This window comes from Triturus cristatus, chromosome 3_2, assembly GCF_964204655.1.
Source record: "Triturus cristatus chromosome 3_2, aTriCri1.1, whole genome shotgun sequence".
NCBI classification, from domain to species: domain Eukaryota; kingdom Metazoa; phylum Chordata; class Amphibia; order Caudata; family Salamandridae; genus Triturus; species Triturus cristatus.
Window position 1 is genome coordinate 472,374,444 of NC_140584.1, and position 22,192 is coordinate 472,396,635.

Here is a 22,192-nt window from a genome sequence, read left to right on the forward strand (position 1 = left end):
AACTTTTATATACCTCCAAGCCCAGAATGCGCTACAAAGGGCGATACCCAAGGTCACGGAACTGCCGGTCTCCTCGCCCCTTGAGGATAGACTTCTAGACATTATCTCCAGGAAAAGGCTATTTCATTGACATAACATAAAATACTCAATACACCGGACATACGATTCAATGTAACGTTATGTCGAATAATGTACCAATGCACGGGAATTGTTGGAAATTATGGGAATTGCACTGCACTCTGTCCCTTATTGTTTTGGTCTTTGTTTACTCAATAAAAAAGATTTGAAAAAAAAAAAAGACTCAGTTGCTGTCTAGTTATGAGTGTCATCCCTGGAATTCATATACATGAAATGTGCCCCTGGTGCTACCTGGTGTGAGATAATTACTGAGATGCACAAGATGGTAGATCAAAGTTAAGTGTAGACAATGGTATAATTCAGGGAGGATTCAGAATTCCCTATTTGAGGAGGAGGGTGGGGTTGAACTTTCCACAGTAGTCAGCAGAAACTGCGTGAAAAGCAGAGGAACCTTCCCACTGGTGACCATGGACCAGGCTCAGATTTCTATATTTGCTTTTTAAATTTTTGTAGGCTAGTGCCAAGCCGTGGTGACCGAAGAACAATTAACAGAAAAATGTGCTCTAGATTTGAAAAGAGCTGCCCTTTGTATTGTACCCAGAAAGTTGCACAGGAGTATGATAAGCAGTGAGCTGGATCTTTGTGTGCCAGAGTAAAGAAAAGATGTGGCGCTTCTGGGGTTGGGTAAATGGCTCGCCATTCACAGAAATATCTACCTCCATCTGAAAGTCCCTGTTCAGGCATGACAAGCTGATATGGAGTTTGGAAAGAGTAGAGGACAGAACCGAATAGGTGTGGAAGCCCTGGTAGGATTCTAGGGGGGCACGAATTTCTGATTTCAACACCCAAGGCTTGCAACACCAGTTCCCCAACACAATTCCAGAACAAGAGGGATGACATACATTTGACAATGAAGGGGGTACAATTAACTTTTGCTGGACTGGGCTTGGGGTGGTGACTGGAAAAGGGGCACTGTAGATGCTGTTGCTCAGTCACCCAGAAAGAGGAACGAGCCTTGGTGGATAAGGAGTGTAGACAATGAATTGAGCCTGCTATGGAAGACCCCAGCTCAGGAGAGGAATAGGCTGGCAAAGAGAGCAAGCTGAGTACCCTACAGCCGAGCTGGTAATCTACAGAGGAATTAACAGTAGTGCTTGTAGGTGTGCAAGACAGTTAAAATCTTTATACTGTTCTGTAGATCATGAACCCCTGGGCTGGTTTCCCAGAAGAGACTTTCCAGAGACTTCTTCAGGGCTTGGTCCTTATAACGTTATTTCCCTCATAACATCTATTAGTATTACAATTTTCCAATTTAAAGGTAGACCTTAATCAGTAAGCTCGGAGTCTCCGTAATTTTAGAGGAATGTTTGCGGTTGCAAAATTATAGTCTTCGCCCAAGTCGGCAGTTGAATCTTGGTAGCAACAGCTGACATTTCACACCATCTACAGGAGTTATGTCTCTGGAAAGGGACAAAACAGTTGTCTACATTTGCTGAACATTGTGTACAACATGAATAAATAACTATGAAGAAATATCATTTCTTCGTGAATTTGATTGGAGTCTGTGCAATCCTTAACTGATGCACTTTTCATTAATTATTTGTTTCATCTTCTATGTTCTCACTTTAAACAAACAGAAGGTACGAGCAGTGCATTGTGCAAGAAAGGAGTGCCTGGGATGTTAGGCAGCGAGGGCAATGAAATTAACTAATGGGCTGGAGTTCCAATGTCCGAATTACAAAATTGAGTAACCTTAAGGGGTGAATATCTTCTTTCCAATGGTACCACTCCCTAGAGAATCCTTGCTTGGAGATTGTCACAGAATGATTATCCCAAGCAGGGATACATCCACTAGCCAGAGATTTTAAGATTGGGTAAAGAAAATAAAAAAAATACATTGGCTGGGTGCCACCCTGCTCAAACATCAGGCTCGATCCACACCTTTTATGGGCCTAACAGTCTTTCTCTCACCCCTGGAAAAAGAGGAAATTTGGATTGTTTTGGTTTTAATTTTGAGAAAACAAAACTGCACTCTGCCTCTCACGGATGGCAGATAGACTGGGGATGCAGTGTAGTGCTAGGATGGGCAAATCTTGCAACCCGTTTTGTTTTTTACTTTTCCCCAATGATGGCCTAGTGTGCTTTCTGACTCCCTGGGCTGGCAGATCAGTGGTAAACATCCTAATTGCACTCCTCCCTCCCCCAGGGGAAAACAGGGGGGGAGGGGGGGGAGGGTAAGGGGCAAGGGCTTAGACCTGTCTTGGCATTGTGCTCCACTCCCCAGCACCAGACTATTTCTGTTCCAAGGAAAAGGCAGACTTTGGGGGGAGAGGGGTCTTGGAGTTTTGGTGCAGTTCTGATTGCTGGTCTTCTGAAGTTTGCCTAATAACTTTCTGCCTCCATGTTTAATCGACCAGCTTTAGGCTTAGCTAAAAGAATGGAATACATTTACCAGCAACAATGCTTGCAATGGCAGCCCTTTCAATAGAACACATTACATCTTCCCTGCAAGATTTGTCTGTGTGAAACCACTGCTACTGAAAATTTCCAGAACAATTGTATGCAATTTAGAGTCCCTGGATTAATGGCATCACATTTAAAATAGTCATACATGAACATCCTATGTATTCAGGGATACATCTGCAAATACATCTGTTTCACAGGTCTGCAGACGTAAATGGTCAATAAAGACCATTGTCTTCCCTGCTCCCACAATGAAGGGACTCCAGGCCCTCATACATCTTCTAGTCTCCATATGTCAAACTTTAATTGCGACTTGGCTATTCTGAAGTACTCACAAATCAAGTTAAGAATTGGGGAAATGCCATATGCATAAGATTCGAAGTATACAAATAAGTGAGGGGTGGAATGCTTGAATTAATCTCAGCCACTGGTAACTACTTGGGGCCGCATCCCAGACTAAAGCTATTTTGAACAATGCTGCCTCAGTTTGGACCCAGCAATACGCAAATCAGTCTTGATCCTCCTCAAGTAGAAACATTTCCACCCTAACTGCCAGGCCAGTTCCTTCCTGAATCAGAACACAAGCAACCCAAGACTGGTTTCACCCTTATTAGGACACCTCAGTCAGGTATAGATTGTTACAGTGCACACGGAGCCCACATCTGGGAATTGCCATCCCACCCAGGGCATTGCACTCATGTATACTATCGCAGTTTGGATCCAGCCATATGCAAATCAATCTTCTCTGGCCTGAGATTAATTCAACCATTACATCCATCACTATTTTGTATACTTCATATACACAAGGTCATCAGTACCAGAAAGCAGTGAACTGACATCACCAATATGGACTCAAATAGATAGGAGCACCAGTGGACAGCAAATGTGACTGACCGTGCCACCAGAAGAAGAAACTTGTTCATAAGAATGTTTCACAATTTATGAATATTGCTGCTTATCCAATGTAGAATGCACACACCCTTGGGACTAATGGAACATACACTACTTGGGCAGCTCATCACATCATACAACAGGAGACAAACTGGCACCTCTATGCTAATCCTGACATACTTTTGAGGCACTTTAAATAACAGGAATCTGAAAGAAAAAAAAAAAAAAAATCAGCATTAGGGGACCTAATTTGATGATATGCATTCTTGGACCGCTTCTTTTAAAGAGTGTATATCATTAACTGTCATTGGCAATTATGCACTTACAATGTTTGTGTACATAAATGCTATTTGTTAGTGGATTAAATGTTATATTTTGCACACACTGGTGTAAAATGTGGTCTGAATTCCTCTGCATTCTCAGTTAAGAATTGTAATAGGAACCTATGGAGGATCCCTGTTGGAAGCATATTCCATATTGAGCAAAGTTTGCAACATTGAGAAAAGATAAAAAGTCTGAGAACAACATGATTCTTCTAAACGTGGTATGTAATGCTGATAGGTAAGGCCACAAAAATGGTTAGAAAATACACAGGAAATATTTATTTGAGGCATAGGAAATTAGAAAGATCATAGTGTAATGAAGGCATTTTGGGAAATTTGAATAACCTTCTGAAGGGTTTCAGGTTGGCAGAAGATTTGGAAAATGTGTGAAAAACACCCAAATTACCTGGCTAAGGATGCTTCCAGATTTGCCACCCGTCTTATCCACAAGATCGAAAATTGGAAAATTCCAGTTGTTCAATTTGCTTATTAATGACTCATGATCTTCTGCTGGCATTAGTTCTAAAGAAAAATCCTCAATGATCTGAAAAAAATAAACAAAATGTCTTTAATATATCTATTTTTCTTCATAATCATTGATGCTCCACAGGACCAATAAACAAGTACATTTTTATTTTAACACATGATATTGCAATAATAAACCACAACCATCTGCTATGCTGTGAAGATGCATTCCAATGCTGCTTTTGGTTTCTATCTAACTGGAAAACCACAAAGAAGGGGGAATAAGATATTATAAAGGGACTTTAACGGAACCTACCCATTCAACCATAACCAGGCTGACATGGTGTTGTAGTACCAAAACACAATAAAGATACTTTCTTGTACACGTAGGTTTGTGAGACCATTTCATCTTGCCTGAGTTAGGTCTCTCTTGTCGAACAGGGTTCTGTTACAAACAAAAGGTAACACACACTTCACATAAGTGGAATGCTTCATCACTGGGTCTGCCACTCACTTTGGCCATCTGACCATCATAGGCTCATACAGACCTCTTACTTAACACAGTGATAGCTTTTTTGAGTGTTCAATACTGTCACTGAAGTAGTGTTGAAAGTAAGAGGTTCTACATCAAGGAAGGGACATGTTACCCGCAAACCGTCACGCACCTAGAACGACCATACTTCCCCCCCCCCCCCCCCCCCCGTTTTCACTACTAGTACCATAATGCACTAGGATGAGAGGGTAATTGTGTGTGGTCTCTACATACCTTGGCAACGAATCCAATTGCTCAGGAACTTAGTCACGTGATATCGGATAAACAAATCAGAATTCTTGTGTCCTTTGAAATAAGAACCGCCCCTCTCCTTCCTTGCTTGGCTTCTCCAATTTGTTTTGGAATCCCTGCCGATCCCGGTTGCTACGGCAATTAATTTAGCTCTAGTTCTACTCTTGGACTGACGCTCGCCTTCCGCGGCGTTTCCTGGCACAACTTGGAACTTTTTCCTGCTTACAATCAACTGTGTTTATCTGCACGCCAATCCCGGCGTTTCTCTGCGCAACAGTACGACGCCCTGCTACAACCCGACTAAGGTGTTCCCTTGCACGTCACTCACGACGTTCCTTGGCTCGACATTGCTGCGCTTTGCTTCAACTCGGCGGAGGTGATCCCCGAACGCCTCAGTCAGCATTCTGGTGCACGTCCTTTCGGCGTTCAACTTCATGCCAGCAGAGGTGTTTTTTTTTTCCAGCGCGCCGTCCACGGCGATTCTGTGCACGCCATAACAGACGCTCTGCTTCACAACAACTACAAGGACGTCTCATAAAAGAACGTTTAGCGCGCTGAAGATTCCTCTGCACTTATTCTCTAAAGGGAGCAACATTTTTTTTTTTTAATGAAATTGAGGTTGGATTTAGACATCTTTATCTCGCCCTTTTTCTACCGCACCTGAACTAACTCCTGAGTCTCAGGTGAATTTACTTCACAACGGCTATCAAGTATCACCAAAAAAACAAACTAGTGAATTAACATTGTAGTAAGGCAACTTGTACACAAATGCGATATAGTTTCTCCACTGAAAAGTAAATATTCAAGACTGTCAAAACTTTATCGATCACTATTCAAGACTGCCAAAACTTTATCGATCACTATTCATCTGCTTTAAGGAACTTCCACCTACTAAACTAGAACTCCCACAAGTCTTGTGAACACGACGAGATACTAACAGCGAGACCAGATTGCCTTAAGCTTATTAAGAGGCCTTTGTTGGTTCACATCTAAAGGTGAGTTGAGACCATGCACAGTTTCAATGATGGGGATAACACGCCATAGCACGTCATCTTGGGTACATACATTAATTGAGGGTATTAATGTTGAATGTCCTTTTTGTCCTTTTTGTCTTACAGTATCGTCTAGCTGTTTCCTCGCCCCTTGAGTCCTCTGGTATCAAAACTCGTGGAAGTTCCAAATTACTCATCGATCCCTGGGGTTATCAATAGGTTCCCTGGTATCTCCTCCTGGGAAACCTATGGTATCCTCGGGGAAGGTGAGACCTGGCTTCGCTCCCGAGGATCACAGGTGTCAAATATCCTTACTCAGTGACAGGACATGTTAAAAATAGAACACAGCGATGAAACCCAAAGTAACTTATGTTTACAACAAAATAGCAAGCAGCATCGCAAATGATTTTTTTAAAAAATAATTCAACTTTATTTTTCAATTTTGCAAGGACAAATAAATAATACTGCACAGGTCATATAGCGTACATCTGCGATCAAGCAGAATCAGAAAAATGTGTAATTTAACAAGTGAGATTGAAGGCATCATGCTTATATGAGTCAATACGAAGCCATACATGGGGTACAGATGATGAAGAGGGTGACCTGTACATACAAAGCCCAGGGAGTATTCTGCTACAGGGATTACAAGTGATATGGATTACCAAGTTTAGTCTGCGGAATCATCAGTGCCAATGGTTTCTAAAGTTAATAGCTAGGCTCAGAGGTGCTGCCAAGTGTCTTTGGGTCTGTAGGTTGGTGGCTGCAATGAAGCATACATTTAGCTAGTGGTGTCCTAGTAGATCAGGTCTTTCAGCCAATCATCTCTGGTGAGGACACTGCTGCTGCCCCCTCAGTAAAATGCTATCCATCTGTTTGCCATTACCAGTGTGAGGACAGTGAAGCATCTTAGTCCTGTACTTAGTTGTTTGACATATTCCAGCAGTGCCATCATTGGGTGTTGGTCAATGGTATGTCCATCATGGTTGAAATTAATGCGAAAACTCCCCCCTTGCCCAACAGTACGTATAGATGACAGTGCAATTCCAAACCTATTGAACAAAATCATCATAATCGGCTGAGCATTTGGGGCGTTGGTGTGATCGAGGAATCTATCTTCGCCAGGGCCTTTGCTGTAGTGTATATGCAGTGTATACTTGTAATGAAGCTGTTTATGCCTATGGTTGGTAGAGATCATCTGCGTTTATGTGCAGCAATAATGTCAGGTTTTGTCTAGCATTAGTGCCACTACTCATGCTCCCATGCCACACAGGATCTTTCAGTTCCTGTTGACTTCAATGTTAGGCTTGATTGGAATAGTCTGGAGACTAATATGCTAATTTCCGTGGTCGAAATGACCAATGACAAGGGGAGGGGCAGTTGTTCGTGATATGTGGGCAGTTTATCAGGTAGTGTGCCGTGCATTTGGAGGAAGATAAAGCAGTGTATGGGTGTGGAGCCCCAGTGGCCATGAGCATGTATGTTCATCTTACTGTTCGTAAAGAGATCCCCACTGTGTGTAGTTGATAAGCTGTCAAAGTACGCTGTACAAGTAGTCATGAGTCCGAGCAGCCATGGGTTATTGGTGAGTGGTAGGTTGAGAAAATATAGTAACCTGCCACCCAGGTATCTCCATAGTTTGGACCATGCCCAGCAGAGCATGGTGTGTGTTTGTATATCTGCCGGGTCGTGTGGGAGTCCCACTGGTAGGATGGAGGATAGAGGGAGTTCCTCTGCCTAGTCTTGTCCTAGTTTCAGGTGGGACTGGGAGAGCCTGATGTCGGGTTGATACCAGTAATAAGAAAAGCGACATTGCACTACTTAATAGTATAGTTGAAAATCCAGGACACCAAAGCCACCTCGGTCACATGAAAGTCAGTCTCCCAACTCATTTGGGGTTTCAGCCCACCCAGGTTAGGAGAGTTAAGAGACTTCGCAAGGTGGCAAAAAGTTATTGGTTAACGTAACTGGTATGTTTAAGAACAAGTATAAGAAGCACAGGAACACCATGATTTTGATCATGGTAATCCGCCCTGTGATGGACAGCGGTAGTTTAATCCATATGTCTATCTGGGCAGTGAGTCTGTGGATGGAGGGGCCATAGTTCTGGTGTTCACTTTCTCTTTCTACCAGTGGAGAGTGATACAGAGGTATCCGGGGGGTGGTGGGGTGGAGAGACTTCCTGCACCAGTGGAGGGGGTATTCTAGGTCACATGGGATGGTTGTAACTGTGAATGGAAAAAGTTCAGATTTGCTCCAGTTTATAGATAGTCCGGATAGAAGCCTAAATTGTATTATCGCTCGTATGATGGGGGGGAAATGCATGGGGTGTCTTGGACAAGTAGCAGAATATGGTCTGCAGTCATACATACCAAGAGCGGCCTATTCCAAAACCGCAGTCCTCTATGTAGAGGAGGTTCCTGTAGTTGTCAGACTAAGGCGTCCAGAGCGATATTAAAAAGTAAAGGCGATAGGGGGGACATCCTTAGCGGGTTACCCTAGTCATCGGGAAGGCATCTGTGAGTGAGCCACCCACTCTCAGGCGGGCCGTGGGTCCAGCATATAGTAGCATAATGGGATCATTGAAGCCGCAGGATAGTCCTAGTTTGGATAAGGTTGCCTTCAGAAAAGACCATTCAAGCAAATCAAATGCCCTCTCAGCATCTAAAAGTGTGACTGCTGCCAGAAGAGTTTGGGAGATTTGATTCAGAGCAGCAAATGTGGTGCGGAGGTTGATGTAATCGACCGTTGTGGTACGAAGCCTGTCTGAATGGGTGAGATTATCTGCTCGATTAGCAGGTAGGAGTGTGGCAATGATCTTAGCCCGTATTTTGTTATCGTAACGGAGGAGCGATAATGGCCTATACGAAGTGCATAGGTGTGCAAGCTTGCCAGGCTTCAACAACGGGGTGATCACGGCTTCCCGAAGAGTGGGAGAAAATACCATCCTCCAGTGCTTCTGCTTAGACCTCCAGCAGTGTGGTGCCAAGATGTGCTTGTAGACTTTGCAAAAAATTACTCTCAAGTCTGTCAAGACCCAGGCCTTGCAGCCATCTAGGTCATCGATTGCACGTAACATAGGTGCTGCGAAAAATTGCTGTTGTCCCCCTATTAGCAATACCAATGCCACCTCAGCTAAGTATGTAGCCATCACACCTGGGTCATCTGAAGTACACATAGTATATAGTTGATGATAATCAGTCAGGAGTGCTTGGGCAACACAAGAGTTGTCTTCAACAGGCGTACCCTCCTCAGTGAGGAGGCTAGTCACTCAAGTGCTAGGAAAATTAGGACGCAAGAGCTGCACTAATGTGTGCCCTCGTCTCACTCGCCATACTGTTGCGCGTATGCATATTTGCCAAGCTCACCCACTTCTCGCTCAGCTCGGTCTTGAAATTTAGTTACTAATATCGAACGCCTATGTAGTTGGGTGTTCTCGGTGCTGTGCATTGAGGCAATGTCCCACAATTCCCACTTCACTCAGGATAAGTAATTGCAAATACATTAAGGATCCCTGCATGTTTAGCAATGCATACTCTGGATGTATGCCTAGAAGGTCTCCCACAGAGTGGCATTCTTGGTGATAGACCTGGAATTTAGTTCAAAGTATTCATTTATGGTGTCCCAGAGTTCTGATTTGAACAGTCATGTAATGCATTTTCTGGGAGGCGCCATTGCAGAGCTGTGGGGCCTGGGTATGGGATGTTTAGAGCTACCTTAACTAGGGCATGGTCCGAAAGGTCACGGCCATGTGTGTGATATCCACTAGCCGCAAAAGGGCTGCGTGAGATATGAACCAGTAATCTATCCAGGTTCACATACCATGTGGAGTGGAATAGAACGTATAATCTTTGATGTGGGAGTGGCGGGTGCGCCAGATGTCTGTAAGTTGGAAAGTATCAATGTCATGAAGAATGCACAAGGAGCAGGGTTTGGCACTAGTTATCGAGCTGGTGGAGTCCAGGAAGGGTTTGCAAGTCATTAAAATTGGGAAACAACCTTTACATCACGGACATTATACCACAATACCTTCACAACACAGTCATAACAACGACCGCGTTATCACGCAATGCCATTACTAAGAAAGTCATTACATCGACTTGCAGTAGATGACGCTTTAACATAAGGAATAGTATAGTTTTCAAACACCTTGCCTACTGTTGCGTAGGCTGGAGTTGGAATAGTAAATCATACATTCCTAATGTTACAGCGCCATCTATTACAAGTCAATGTATTGACTTGCGTAGTAATGGCATTGCGTGGTAACAATGCGGTCTTTGTAACGACCTTGATGTCAAGGCACGCGATGTAATGACTCGCGCAGTAAAGAGTCATATTCGTTAAAATCAACCCCGCCTCCCCCCACCCCCCATTAAAATCAGTTCTACCTGTGTACGCTCCATCAATGCGGAAAGGGCCTTATAGCATTCAGGGAAATTGGTAATGGGTGCATAGACATTAATTAGCAACACTGTTTGGCAGGCTAGATTGCCAGCCATCAGTACATATCTGCCATTGTCGATGATTGGTCTTGACAAATAAATGGGACACACCTGTGAATCAGATACAGACCTGGCCATAAGAATGAGCTGTAATAGGCACAAAAACCTGTTGCCGGCTGTGGTGTGGTGCGAGAATCCGTTTCCTCTGTAGTGTTGCTTGCAGTATGGAGCAGCATCGGCAGGGGTGTTGAAAATCACTTGTCCTTTGACATTCACACAGACGTGCAGGGTAGAGCATGCTGTACTTGAGTCCTTGATTTCAGAGGGTGCTTTTTACAACTGAGAATTTACGCTGCACCTCCTGTATGACTAATGTGAAGTCTGGGACAAGGGAATTTCGAGCCCTGATAATGGAGGGGGCCTGAGGTCCCTGGCCAGGTGCAGCGCTGTGTTACTTCCTCTGTAGTTGAGACGACGAGCTATGATCGGACAGGGTGGTGCATCAGGAGGAGGAGGGAGTGGGCCCATTGATCTGTGAGCTCTCTACACTACAAAAGTTTTGGTGAGGTCTTATCTGCTCTGTAAGTAGCTTCTCGACTTAAAATGGTGTGCGGTGGCTCCCTTGCTTATAGAGCTACTGTGGCATGGATCCAACTCCCTCTGGAATTAAACAGTATTTAGAATACTTGGCTCTTTAGGAAGAGGCTTAAGACCTTCCTTTTTATCTAATCCCTATTCTTTTCTCTGAGGCACTCTCAGCTTTGTAATCCTAAGGCTTGCGCCTGGGCGCACTTTGAGTAGCTGCGCGCGTTACAAATCCCATAAACATGTCAGGGAGTCCATTGTTTGTGGTTTTGGCCACTCTCATGATCCGCAGATTATTTATACAAAAATGCGCCTCTAGGCCTTACTTTTTGGCTACTGTTGATTTGTGTAAGCGATCTACCTTGTCTAGGCGTGTCATAAGGTTGGAGGAGGCGTCCTTCATCACGGAGATTCTCTGTTCCGCCCGGCCAGGCAGGCCATGTGGTGATATGTTTGCTCTGCCATATGATCTAGTCAACTGCAAGGGTGTCAAAGCCGGCGCCAATTGATCTCAATCTGGCACCAAGCTCTGCCATAATGCTGGCCGCGCTATCTACTGGCAATGGGGCAGGGTCATCGTGTGGGGGCTCCTCTCTGTCATAATAGGGAATTGCCGGATTGAAGGAGAGTTTCTTTTGCTTGGGGTCACCACGCCCCATCATGTGCACGGCAGTGGCAATGTAATAGCGGGTTCGTGGGTGTTAAGTGGAGGATAGATCACTCCAGGTTCGTGGATAGTCTGTGCTGTTCCTACGGCTTGTCAAGCAGCCATTGGGGTAGGTTTTCTTTTCAGACAGGGTGCTGTAAGGTGTTGCGTTGGGTGCAATATGCTGGGAAGTGCAGTTTACTATCCCCCCCGCTGTCATCTGCGCAGCCACTGGCTTCTTAAATACTGGGTCCCATCAGCAGGTGGAGAGCGCTTGCTAATGTGAGGCCTGGTTTAATTGTGAAGCGTGATCGCGCTATGGCTAGTTCACAGCTACCTCCCCCCATCATATTGACGAGGGCAGCATTCATGGGCACAGCGTACTGAGGTTAGCACACAGAGGCACGATCTTCGCCGCCCAGCGTGAAGACAGCCTCTGGCATGTAGCAATGGGAATTTGTGCGCTGTAGTCCTGTTGCAGATGCGGTCTGACACGCAATTCGCTCCTCACATGGCCACGCGGCCCAATAGTATTTTAAGCTTAGGCCCAAAGTCTTACCATAATGGGTGTTGCAACACATGTCGATGCCAAGGATCTCCAGTCCCAGTGGCAGCCGCGGTGTAGGCTCAGCAGGCTGTGTGTAAGGCCAGTATGTTCTGTGGCCCCACCCTCAGCTGCAGGACCTCCAAGGCCCACATCAGGCCGCAGTAGTCAGCCGCTGATGGTAGGCCGCAGGTTGCATCATCGGGAACGCAGTCATCCCTGGAGGAAGGATTGCTCTATGTACACGGTGTCAGCAGCATAACAATGCCAGTGGATGGGGCACTCTGCCCTGGAGCTTCAACCCCACGGGGCCATCTTGGGCACCTGTTTATCCACACCTCATTAAAAGACAATTTTCATTTCAATTTGACTAGAGCTCTCACTAGAAAAGGGTCAGTACAAGCAGAAGCTCAAAAACATTAATTTAGGACACATACAGGTTCTCTCTCAATGCAAGTCTATTCAACCTAAGCACGTGACCGAACCTTACAGAATCTTCTCCTAGCGAAAGTACAAAATATTCTTGGAGAACATATCGTTCATGAATCCAATAAAGCTAATTCTCACAAAATCCAGCTTCCAGTTGGCCTTATTGAAAACAAGGTTACGCTCTGCAGAAATGTCCAAATGTACTACCCTCAACAAAATGGCTTCTGAGTCTACTAAAGCTATGAAATGTATCAACCATGTCTGAGGCTTAGGGATACCTTAAATCAATAAATGGCATCCAGTTTGATTATAAAATATATCACTACACACTATGTCATGAGAGAGAGAGATATATATATATATATATATATATATATATATATATATATATATATTCCAAACAAAGCACCGGAGTTGGAGGCCACACACATTGAGATACTTCATTTAAATTATTCCTGCAAGGCAGCCCTGCTTGACATCGGCAAGCGCACAGAATTTCCTTTGCCAGGATTTAAGTCCTTACGCGATTCGTGCATCCTCGCCCTTGGTAACAGGTAATCTGACTAATGCGAAACAGGAAACATGCCGCAACTCAAAGTAACAGTTTTTTAAATCTCGCCCACTGGGCGTGTCTGCGCATTGCATCCTGGAACTTAGAGTTCTTTCACAAGGTAAGTTTTTGATAATAGCGGTTGCCAGTTCCAAATTAAATTATATTGCCACAGTGGGTTTCTGCACGGCTGCGAGTATAGCAGTACTGTTCTCACCCTTGTTGCAGAAACCACAACGCTCAATATTGCACCGTTCAGTGATGTCGCTGGACACCGCTTCCTTCGCGGGGGGAGGGGCCTTCCGCGACCCTGGATCGGCCTCCATTCAATTCCACCAAACAAAGCACCAGACTTGGAGGCCACACACGTTGAGTAATACTTTATTCCTGCAAGGCAGCCCTACTTGACATCGACAAGAGCACAGAATTTCCTTTGCCAGCATTCAAGTCCTTAAGCGTTTCGGGCATACTCGCCCTTGGTCACAGGTAATCTGGCTAATGCGAAACAGGAAACATGCCGCAACTCAAAGTAACAGTTTTTTAAATCTATATATATATATATATATATTATCTACTGGCGGTCGCCAGTAGATAGTTATAGTTAGGACCGAGTTCCCATAGGAAATCTGAAAATTCTATTTTGAATAACTTTGGCGCCGATTGACGAATCCTCGCGAAATTGTCAAAACTAATGGGGCGCTCCGCTCAGCTCCTACCCTGAAAGTCTCGGGGGGGATTCGTCAAGCGGGGGCTGAGAAAAAAGGGGGGTCCCAAAACGCGTTTTCCCCATGCATTTTCCCATAGGACCTTTAGTCGAAGGTACAGTCCGAACAGCTTAACAGAATTACTTGAAATTTGGCAAAGAGGTAGTCCTCAGGTCAGGGATGTGCCTTTTGCATATATGGAGTCAATCTGTTAAGTAATTCCTGAGAAAATTGCAGTTAAAAGTACATAATTATCTATAGGCGCGCACCGTGCGTGCACGGTGCGCGCACCATAATGTGCGCGAGCGTAATTCTGATTGGTGGTTACATGTCAGTCAACGTTCGAATCGGTCGAAATCAGAAAGTGTCGGCCGCCATTTTGTGTGTTTTGTGTGTGACAGTGAAAAAGAAAGGTGGAGAACGTGAAAAGGGGGCAGGGTAGAGAGTTCCTGACCCCGTAGTCTTTGTCAGGGGGTCCCTGAAGGACCCCGAAGGGTGAAAAAAACATTTTTTTTTTCAAAAAATCGCGGGGTGAGCGCACGGTCAAAAACCTTTAAAAAAATATATATATAAAAAAAATATAATAAAACATACATAACTTAGCATTTAAAAAACCTTACAAATTCACTTAAAAAACCATAGGTTTCACACACGTTATAGTTAGGAATTAGCATTTAAAAAACCTTGCAAATTCACTTAAAAAAACCAAAGGTTTCACACATGTTCTAGTTAGCTGGACATTTCACTCGTAAAAAACAATTGAAATTCCCACGTTAGTTAGTTCAGATAACTATAACTCGCGCGACCGCCACTCTATCACAAGTATGCTGTCATGCGTGATGCCACTGACCATGTCATGAGTGATGTAATATGTGACGTCATGAGCAGTGGATTGCGGGCGCGCGAGTTATAGTTATCTGAACTGACTATAACGTGTGTGAAACCTATGGTTTTTTAAGTGAATCTCTCTCTCTCTCTCTCTGTGTGAGTGTAACTGTATGGGTGAGTAGGTGGCTGTGTGATTGACTGTATGGGTGAGTGAGTAGATGTGTGAGTAGCTCTATGGGTGACTAGCTCAGTGTGTGAGTGGCTGTACAGGCATACAAGTGGATATGTCTAAGGGTGAGTGAGCGGTATGGGCGAGTGAATAGGTTTGAGAATGGTACTGGGGAAGTTGGAGTGAGTGGATCAGATTCACCAGGGATATCAGTGATGTCACTTGAGATGGCATCAGTGATGTCATTGACCATGAGGGATGTAATATGTGAGGTCATAAGCGGTGTATTGCAGGGGTGCAAGTTATAGTTAACTCACTAACAGCAGAATGTCTCTGGTTTTGTATGAGTGAAATACAAACATGCAGCTACCTGGGTGTCAAAGCAATGTTTGTTCCCTGCTTGCTTCACAGAGGGCAGGGAAACAGACACTTGCTCTGCTTTCAGCAAGCAAGAGCATTTTCTGCTCTAGTTTGCGGAAATCAGCGCGCTTGTTTGCTATGGCTTGGCATCCCCAAAAAAGTGCCCTGGTGACTAGTTGTGCATGGAACGTTTCGGGGCAATCTGTCAAGTGGGAGCAGAGAGAAAAAACAGGGGGGGTGGGGGGGGCAAAATGAAAAGCATGTTATCCATGTTAATTTCCATAGGGGTTTTGAACACTACTACAGCCCGAACCGGTAGACGGAATAACACTAAATACAACGTGCACTGTATTTGGGTTTTTGTAGGGTGTGACATCACTGTAGCGTTGTCCTGTAGTCTTTGCACATGTTCCCATCAGTAGTTCAGTCAGGGACTTGGACACTCATGTGATTTTGGTCCTCCATGGCACTAGCCAAACATACCACAGCACACTAGGATTTTTAAGGCACTTGCCAAGTCTAAACCGATGGAAAACGTGGCACACCCACCTTTCAGTAACATGAAAGCACTGGGCTAACAGCTAACCCACATTGTATTTTTTTTTCTGGTATCATGTCTATCAATAGGATGTTTTCAAGGTATTTGTGCAGTATTTTGACACTGTTTGTCTAACGCATTTACACCATGACCTACACAGAACATAACCAGACGCTGTCCACCGGTGAACATGTTCCAACATGGCTGCTTTAGACATTTTGCCTTTATCTCAATCAGCAGCACCATGTCTGTTCTTATTAGTTGCATGCATGGATTTAACCTGATTATTATATGTACACAGGTGCAAATTGTGCTTTCTTATGCATGCCAAAAATCTGTGCAAACCAAAGCATGCTGCATATGCAATGAGCATTCATATGCATACATGCACCTATTCCAACATGGCCACTGCCTTTACCATGAATCTAGTAGTCGTTTGTTGATTTCCAAACAAATTATGTATTGACTCTAGACTATGCACTCCGGCGTGTGATCAAGACCGGTTTCCGCTCGAAACGCGTCACGGAGAATTTACGCCAGTAATAAATCCCCTTTTTGTTGAACCGTCTCCTTTATCTTTGATCTGAGTGCGCGCTACAGTGGATTGCATTTGTGTGTGGATATAGATAGATAGATAGATAGATAGATAGATAGATAGATAGATATACACACACAAACACACACACACACACACACTCAAACTTCAATACCACGGCATAAATTAATTACGTTTTTGCAACAACCTCCTTTTTCCAAGGAGGGAAATCTTTCTATAACAGTTCAACAGAAAAGACTCTCATTGCTTCCTTTTTTACATTTTGTCACTTTCCACATCATTCTCATAAACAGCTGAGAGCCTTGAAATGTAAGTAAAGATACTGACTCGTGTATGGAGATGGAGAAGTAAGCGAAACACAGGGTCAAAACCTGTAAACTATTGGGCATTTGTGGGGATACAAAAAAGAAAGAAGGCATTTTATTAATGACCCTGAGGTCCTGTACCAGTCCGTACACACTGGCTTTGTGTATTCAAAGAATTGGGGAACTCCTTGCTTAATGAAAGTTGCTGTTACAGTGAGGATTCCTTCCTCCGCTTCTGGTCTGAGCAGCTTATTACCTAGAGTATTTTGGGTCTTTATTAAATTAATTTTTTTAAGGGTAGACGTTCACCTTTACAGGTACTATAGAGGACATGAACCAGACAGCTGGCCTCTTTGTACCTCAGAGAGAATGTGTATCCCCAGGGCTCTGGTGGGTCTGGCTCCAAGGTGGAAGGACCGTCCTGGCGGCGGTCGGAGAGGGCAAAGTCAAGCCCAAGACCTGATGTGGTCTCTCCACATAAGGATGCCTCAGAGCTTCTTGGGGCGGGGGCCTGCATGTCTACTTCCAACATGTCCGCGCCCCTATCAGAGCCCACTATCAGTCTCAGAGGAAGGACAATAACCACATAACCGTCAGAGAGGACTCTCCCAATCAAATAGTTGAAAAAGTCTGGGATGAATATTATACTCTGCCAGACCTGGATCTAGATTTATGCAGGAGATATGGTTTACAATACATGATCAAGAATTTTCAGTCTGTGGGGACACCACCTGCAATCTCCCCCACGGGACTAAAGCTCTTAAGCTGTACTCCATCAAATCATCCTTCTTTGTTACCTCATATGTCCGTAACGTCTGACCTTAATTGTAAGCGGTAAACAACCTTGCAATCCCCCTGACCAAAAGGTAAATGTGTCGGCCTAACTACTAGGTTTGGAAAGAGTTCTATCCTGAATTTTATAGTTGTTAGAAAAATTTGTTGGTGGATCGGATTGCATCTTTGACACTCCGATGGCAATATTGAAGGAAATGGTAAGCAGCAAGAAGGACAAATACACAAGCCTCAGAGAGCTAGTTGAAATGGAAGAGGCCTTGATGTCTGGCAGAATTAATCAGCAGAATGATACCCGTCGTCAATCTGACTTTGGATCCCAGGCAGGAAAAACCACAATGTAAGACACTTACCAAGAAAGCCTTCATACCAATAGTCCAGTTGATTCTATAAAATGTATCTGACTCTACCTCCAACACAAAGATCCCAAATGGTAATACCGGACGTGTTCCTGATCTTTAAACCCGGTGTTAGAAATGGGATTTCTGGCTGGCTAAGGCGTGCGCCTAAGCCAGGCAGAAACCACCACTCTAGTCAGGGCAAGGAAGTTACATGCCAAAGGTAACCCCTGCTCACCCCCTTGGTAGCTTGGCACGAGCAGTCAGGCTTATCCTGGAGGCAATGTGTAAAGCATTTGCGCACGCACACAGCAACAACATCCCAGGCCCACCACAAAGGAAACTCCACACAAGGTTATGTATATAAAAAATAGCCTTTGTATTATCATAATACATTTGAGTAGTATGCACATATTATACACTGTGCCAACTGGCACTGGGCAATATTTACAAGGGATTATGTACACATGACAGGGCCACCTGGACCACTGTCAGAACCATCACAAAGTGAACTTAGTAGAGGTAGAATTTAACGTAAACATAGAACACAACCAGTACTACTGGTAATCACGGCACTTAGCATCAGCCTGTAACATCAACTACATTAGGCTCAGTCTTACATTAGGCGGCAAACGCATTGTACGCCAACCTCATCAGCATAACCACATTATACAATTCTCTCAAAAGTCTAAACACACTAGACCCTAACCTCCTAAGCATAACTCATCTTAGGGAATAACTTTCAATAGCATAAACCATTATATGCAAACCAACCTCATAATCATGACGCACAATTTAGAGGTATCAACACAGGTGCGTAAATCATACTAAATGGATAACATTTCCTAGCACCACACTCACATTAGAAGTCTAACGCATTAGACACTAACATCCTAATCATAACTCACAGTAGGCATAATCACATGAACATAAATCATATTAGGGCCAGGCGCCCTATAAATCTAACCATCCCCCCCCTAGCCAACTGGCCATCTCAGAAAGGGGGCTCAAATGCCCTATGTCCACCAGGTCAGGGCTGCTGCCTAGGCAGCGAAGGTCAAGGGTGCGCCACTGCGCAAAACCTAAACGTTGCAGCTGGCACTAAGTGCTGCGCAGCTGTGAATGTCAGGGGTAAAGGAGTGCATCTCACTCCTAACTCAGGCATGTCCCCCAAAGCAAAAGAAAGACCTAAACGTTGCAGCTGCCCACTACTTGCTGGGCAGCTGTGAAAGTCAAAATGCGGCATGGGCTTTCACTGGCCCTTGAAATAAATGTGCCAACCATTGGACCCATCGGGCTCTGAAAATAAACATGTCCCATGGAGCACACTGGCTCCTGAAATAAATAGGCCACAATCAAGGAAAAGAACTTGTCACCAAACATCTGCGGACATGGTGGATCAAACACGGGCCCCTCTGGCCCTTGAAGCAAATATGGCCACGGTGGAGCAGGCTGGCTCCTAAAACAAAACCATGTCCTAAAAAGAACTGGCGCCCACGTCGGCGCCACACAGGGCTCTGAAAACTATTAGCCAAACGTTGGAGCCACGTAGGCTCAGGAAGCAACTGTGCTCCCTTGGAGCGCACTGGCTCTGTAAATGAATATCTCCCCCAAGCGTTGGAGCCACTCTGGGATCTAAAACAATAATGGCACCCTCACGTTGGAGCGGCCCGCTACGGTGGGTCCACTCATGGAAGATAGGTGCCGGCCATGTATCCCACCCAGCCCTCACTCACCGGGCTGCAACACGCAGGCTGGCAGCTTCTTCTGTCTCACTGCGGCTGCCGCGGGGCTCCCTCTTCATCACGGGAGCCCCGCCTGCAATGCTGCTTGGTCGCGGCCTTCTCCAGCCGCTTCTCCCCGGCCCCCTCCTGGTGCCCGGGACTTCATGCACACATGCAGGACTTGGGCTGCTACCGCGGGGCTCTCCCGTCCTCATGGGAGCTTCGCATCAACGAACCGCACCGGCCTCTTCCGGCCGCTTCACAGGCCCAGTCCATGTCCCGGGTAGGGATGCCTGACTTTCGGGTTTTGATCGGGCCGGCGGCGGTGAACGCGGGGTGGGCACCCGCTTCGTTGATAAAGCGAAAATAATGTCACAATGAGGGGTAGGCTCCCTCCAAATTTAGAATATAAAGCAGGGTGGGCTCCTGCTATTTAAAGCAAAAATAAGCGGGCTAAGCGGGGTGGGCACCCGCAACAGGACACAGTGCGGGGGAATCCCAACGTCTGGATTCCCTCAGAAGATCGCAGCCCAGCGCTGCAGAGACAAGGCACAGGCTCCCTCTCAAATCAAAGGGGGCCAATTAAGTTAAAGCACTCCCAGGCGCTAGAAGCATGCAAAGGTCCTGGGGTAAAGAGAATAAATCCAAAAAGGTCCCAGAAGTCCATCAGGCATTCAGGGGCTGGGACCCAGCAGCAGCACCCCCCTGGCAGATTCGAGTCCAAGAACATTTTCTTGGGGTCACAGCCCCTTCTTTTATACACACATTTCCCTTTGTGGCACAGGTAAGGGGGGAACCAGATACAACTATTAAGGAGCACTTGAGCACTTTGTTTTGCTCAGCCCCTCTCTTCTATACACAGAACAGGCCAGGAACATCAGACGCACCACGGGGGTGGAGCCAGCATTGTGGAGGGAAGGCCCAGCCCTATTCAGGTCCCAGGTGCAACTCCTCCCTCCCATCTACATGCAGATCTCTCCATTCACCACTGGGCAGACTCACCCTGGCTACTGGAATTCCCCAGCCCTGTCACTCAAACTCCAGACAGGCAATTCACATCATACAGCACACAGACATGCCAACCTCTAGAAGTGGCACTTCTCCTATAGTTATAATAAATCCGCGCACATCCTTGGGTAGCATTTATTCTCACGAGTTCGCACATACCAAACTCGCCCCTGCACTCCTCTCACATCAGGAACTACCATGGACACACATATCCCCCATGCATTCCTATGGGAGGGCAGGCCAGTCTCACTACATGTAACAGAGCGCACGCACTTTACACTGGGACACAGTGCTAAAGTGCCTAGAGGCCTAAAACACTACATAGGGAAAAAGGCCAGGATAATTGCAAAAAGTTTAGGGGTGAACCTGCCAAAAGGGCCAGGTCCAACACCCGGTCTAAGCAGGAGTTAGGTGTTGGTGAACCAAGTACCTTTCAGGCAATGGTTGTAGAGAGGTACAAAAATCGTAGAGGGAAGAAAAATTTCACTGCAGATTTTTGAAGAAGGGCCAAAAGAGGTTACGCTTTAGAGAGAGCATTGAAACATCACAAAGCACAGAGGGCGCAATACGGATTCTTCAACCAACCCAACAACCTATGGACTGACTGTAGTTCAGCTAACCCACTGGCCAGGAGGTCCCAGGCCTCGAAAAAATCCACTCGCAATGTCGAGGGAGATTTTAGCAGGTAGAGCTATTTTTAGCATTTACGTGCTGGCGAGTTAATTTAAACTGGACGAAACAGGTGTTTTGCTCATTCAGAAAGTGAATGAGCAATAAAGACGCCTTTAAATCTTTTTCTCTTGACACATTTGCTGGCTGTTCAAGGACAGATGTCAAATCTCAGTTTGTCTTTTTACTAATTGTTGCTTATCTATTCATGGAAATTATGTTTTACTTTACTTTCTCTTATTATAGCTAGCGCTTTCTGTCAATTGATTTATCTAACAATTGTTAAACATAAAAGCTGTCAAATGTCACGCTTTTTTTCAAATAGGATATTTAAACAGCTTGTAAATGGATAGTACAATTATTTCAAAATATATCCGGAATTAAGAAACAACTATTTTTGTAATTCAGAAGTGCGATGCAAAAAAAGTTAACATAGGAGCAAAACAAAACAACACTACTTGATGTGCAAATGACAAATATTTGCAGAAACTCGATTTCCAGACATTGTGCGCTATATAGTTTTAAAACCACATGTCAGTGGGAAATTGTGGACAATTCAATGTAAAATCTGCTGATTGCAAATGACAGTGTGCTGCTACTTTATGCTTTAGTTATGTATTTATTAAAAAGAGACAGATTTTAAACATGAGTTCAGAAACATTCCTGCGGCTCCCCTGATGACAATGTGGTTAATAAACTGAGGCAAGTCAGCAGTCATGTGTATCCTATATGTGGCTAGATTTGTATTATATATGAAGCAAAAGTTTAGTCTATTAAACATAAACAAGAGTTTTCTGTACAGCAGACATGCAGAAATTGCGTATTTGATGGTGCGCTCATATGTGATAAAGAAAAGGCAGTTTCAGTGAATTAAAATACTTGCCCAGGATCACACAATTTGAAATCAGTTTAAGGGTTAAGAGCATTTTAATTAGGTCGAGTAGATTATTCATGTCAATAGGCATACAGGTCTAGTAAAATTTTTAGGATTTTTCGAGGCCCAGGTCCGCAG

General features: G+C 44.8%; 1 protein-coding gene across 2 annotated transcripts in view; it reads right to left on the reverse strand.

Moving 5' to 3' along the window:
* The window catches only part of PDE3B (phosphodiesterase 3B), a 1,362,481-nt gene that overhangs the window by 535,905 nt on the left and 804,384 nt on the right, over window positions 1–22,192 (reverse strand). For both annotated transcript variants that reach the window (XM_085648114.1, XM_085648115.1), the window contains exon 10: window positions 4,162–4,299. In XM_085648114.1, coding sequence (XP_085504240.1) covers window positions 4,162–4,299 — 138 coding nt within the window. The remainder of the gene's footprint in view (window positions 1–4,161; window positions 4,300–22,192) is intronic.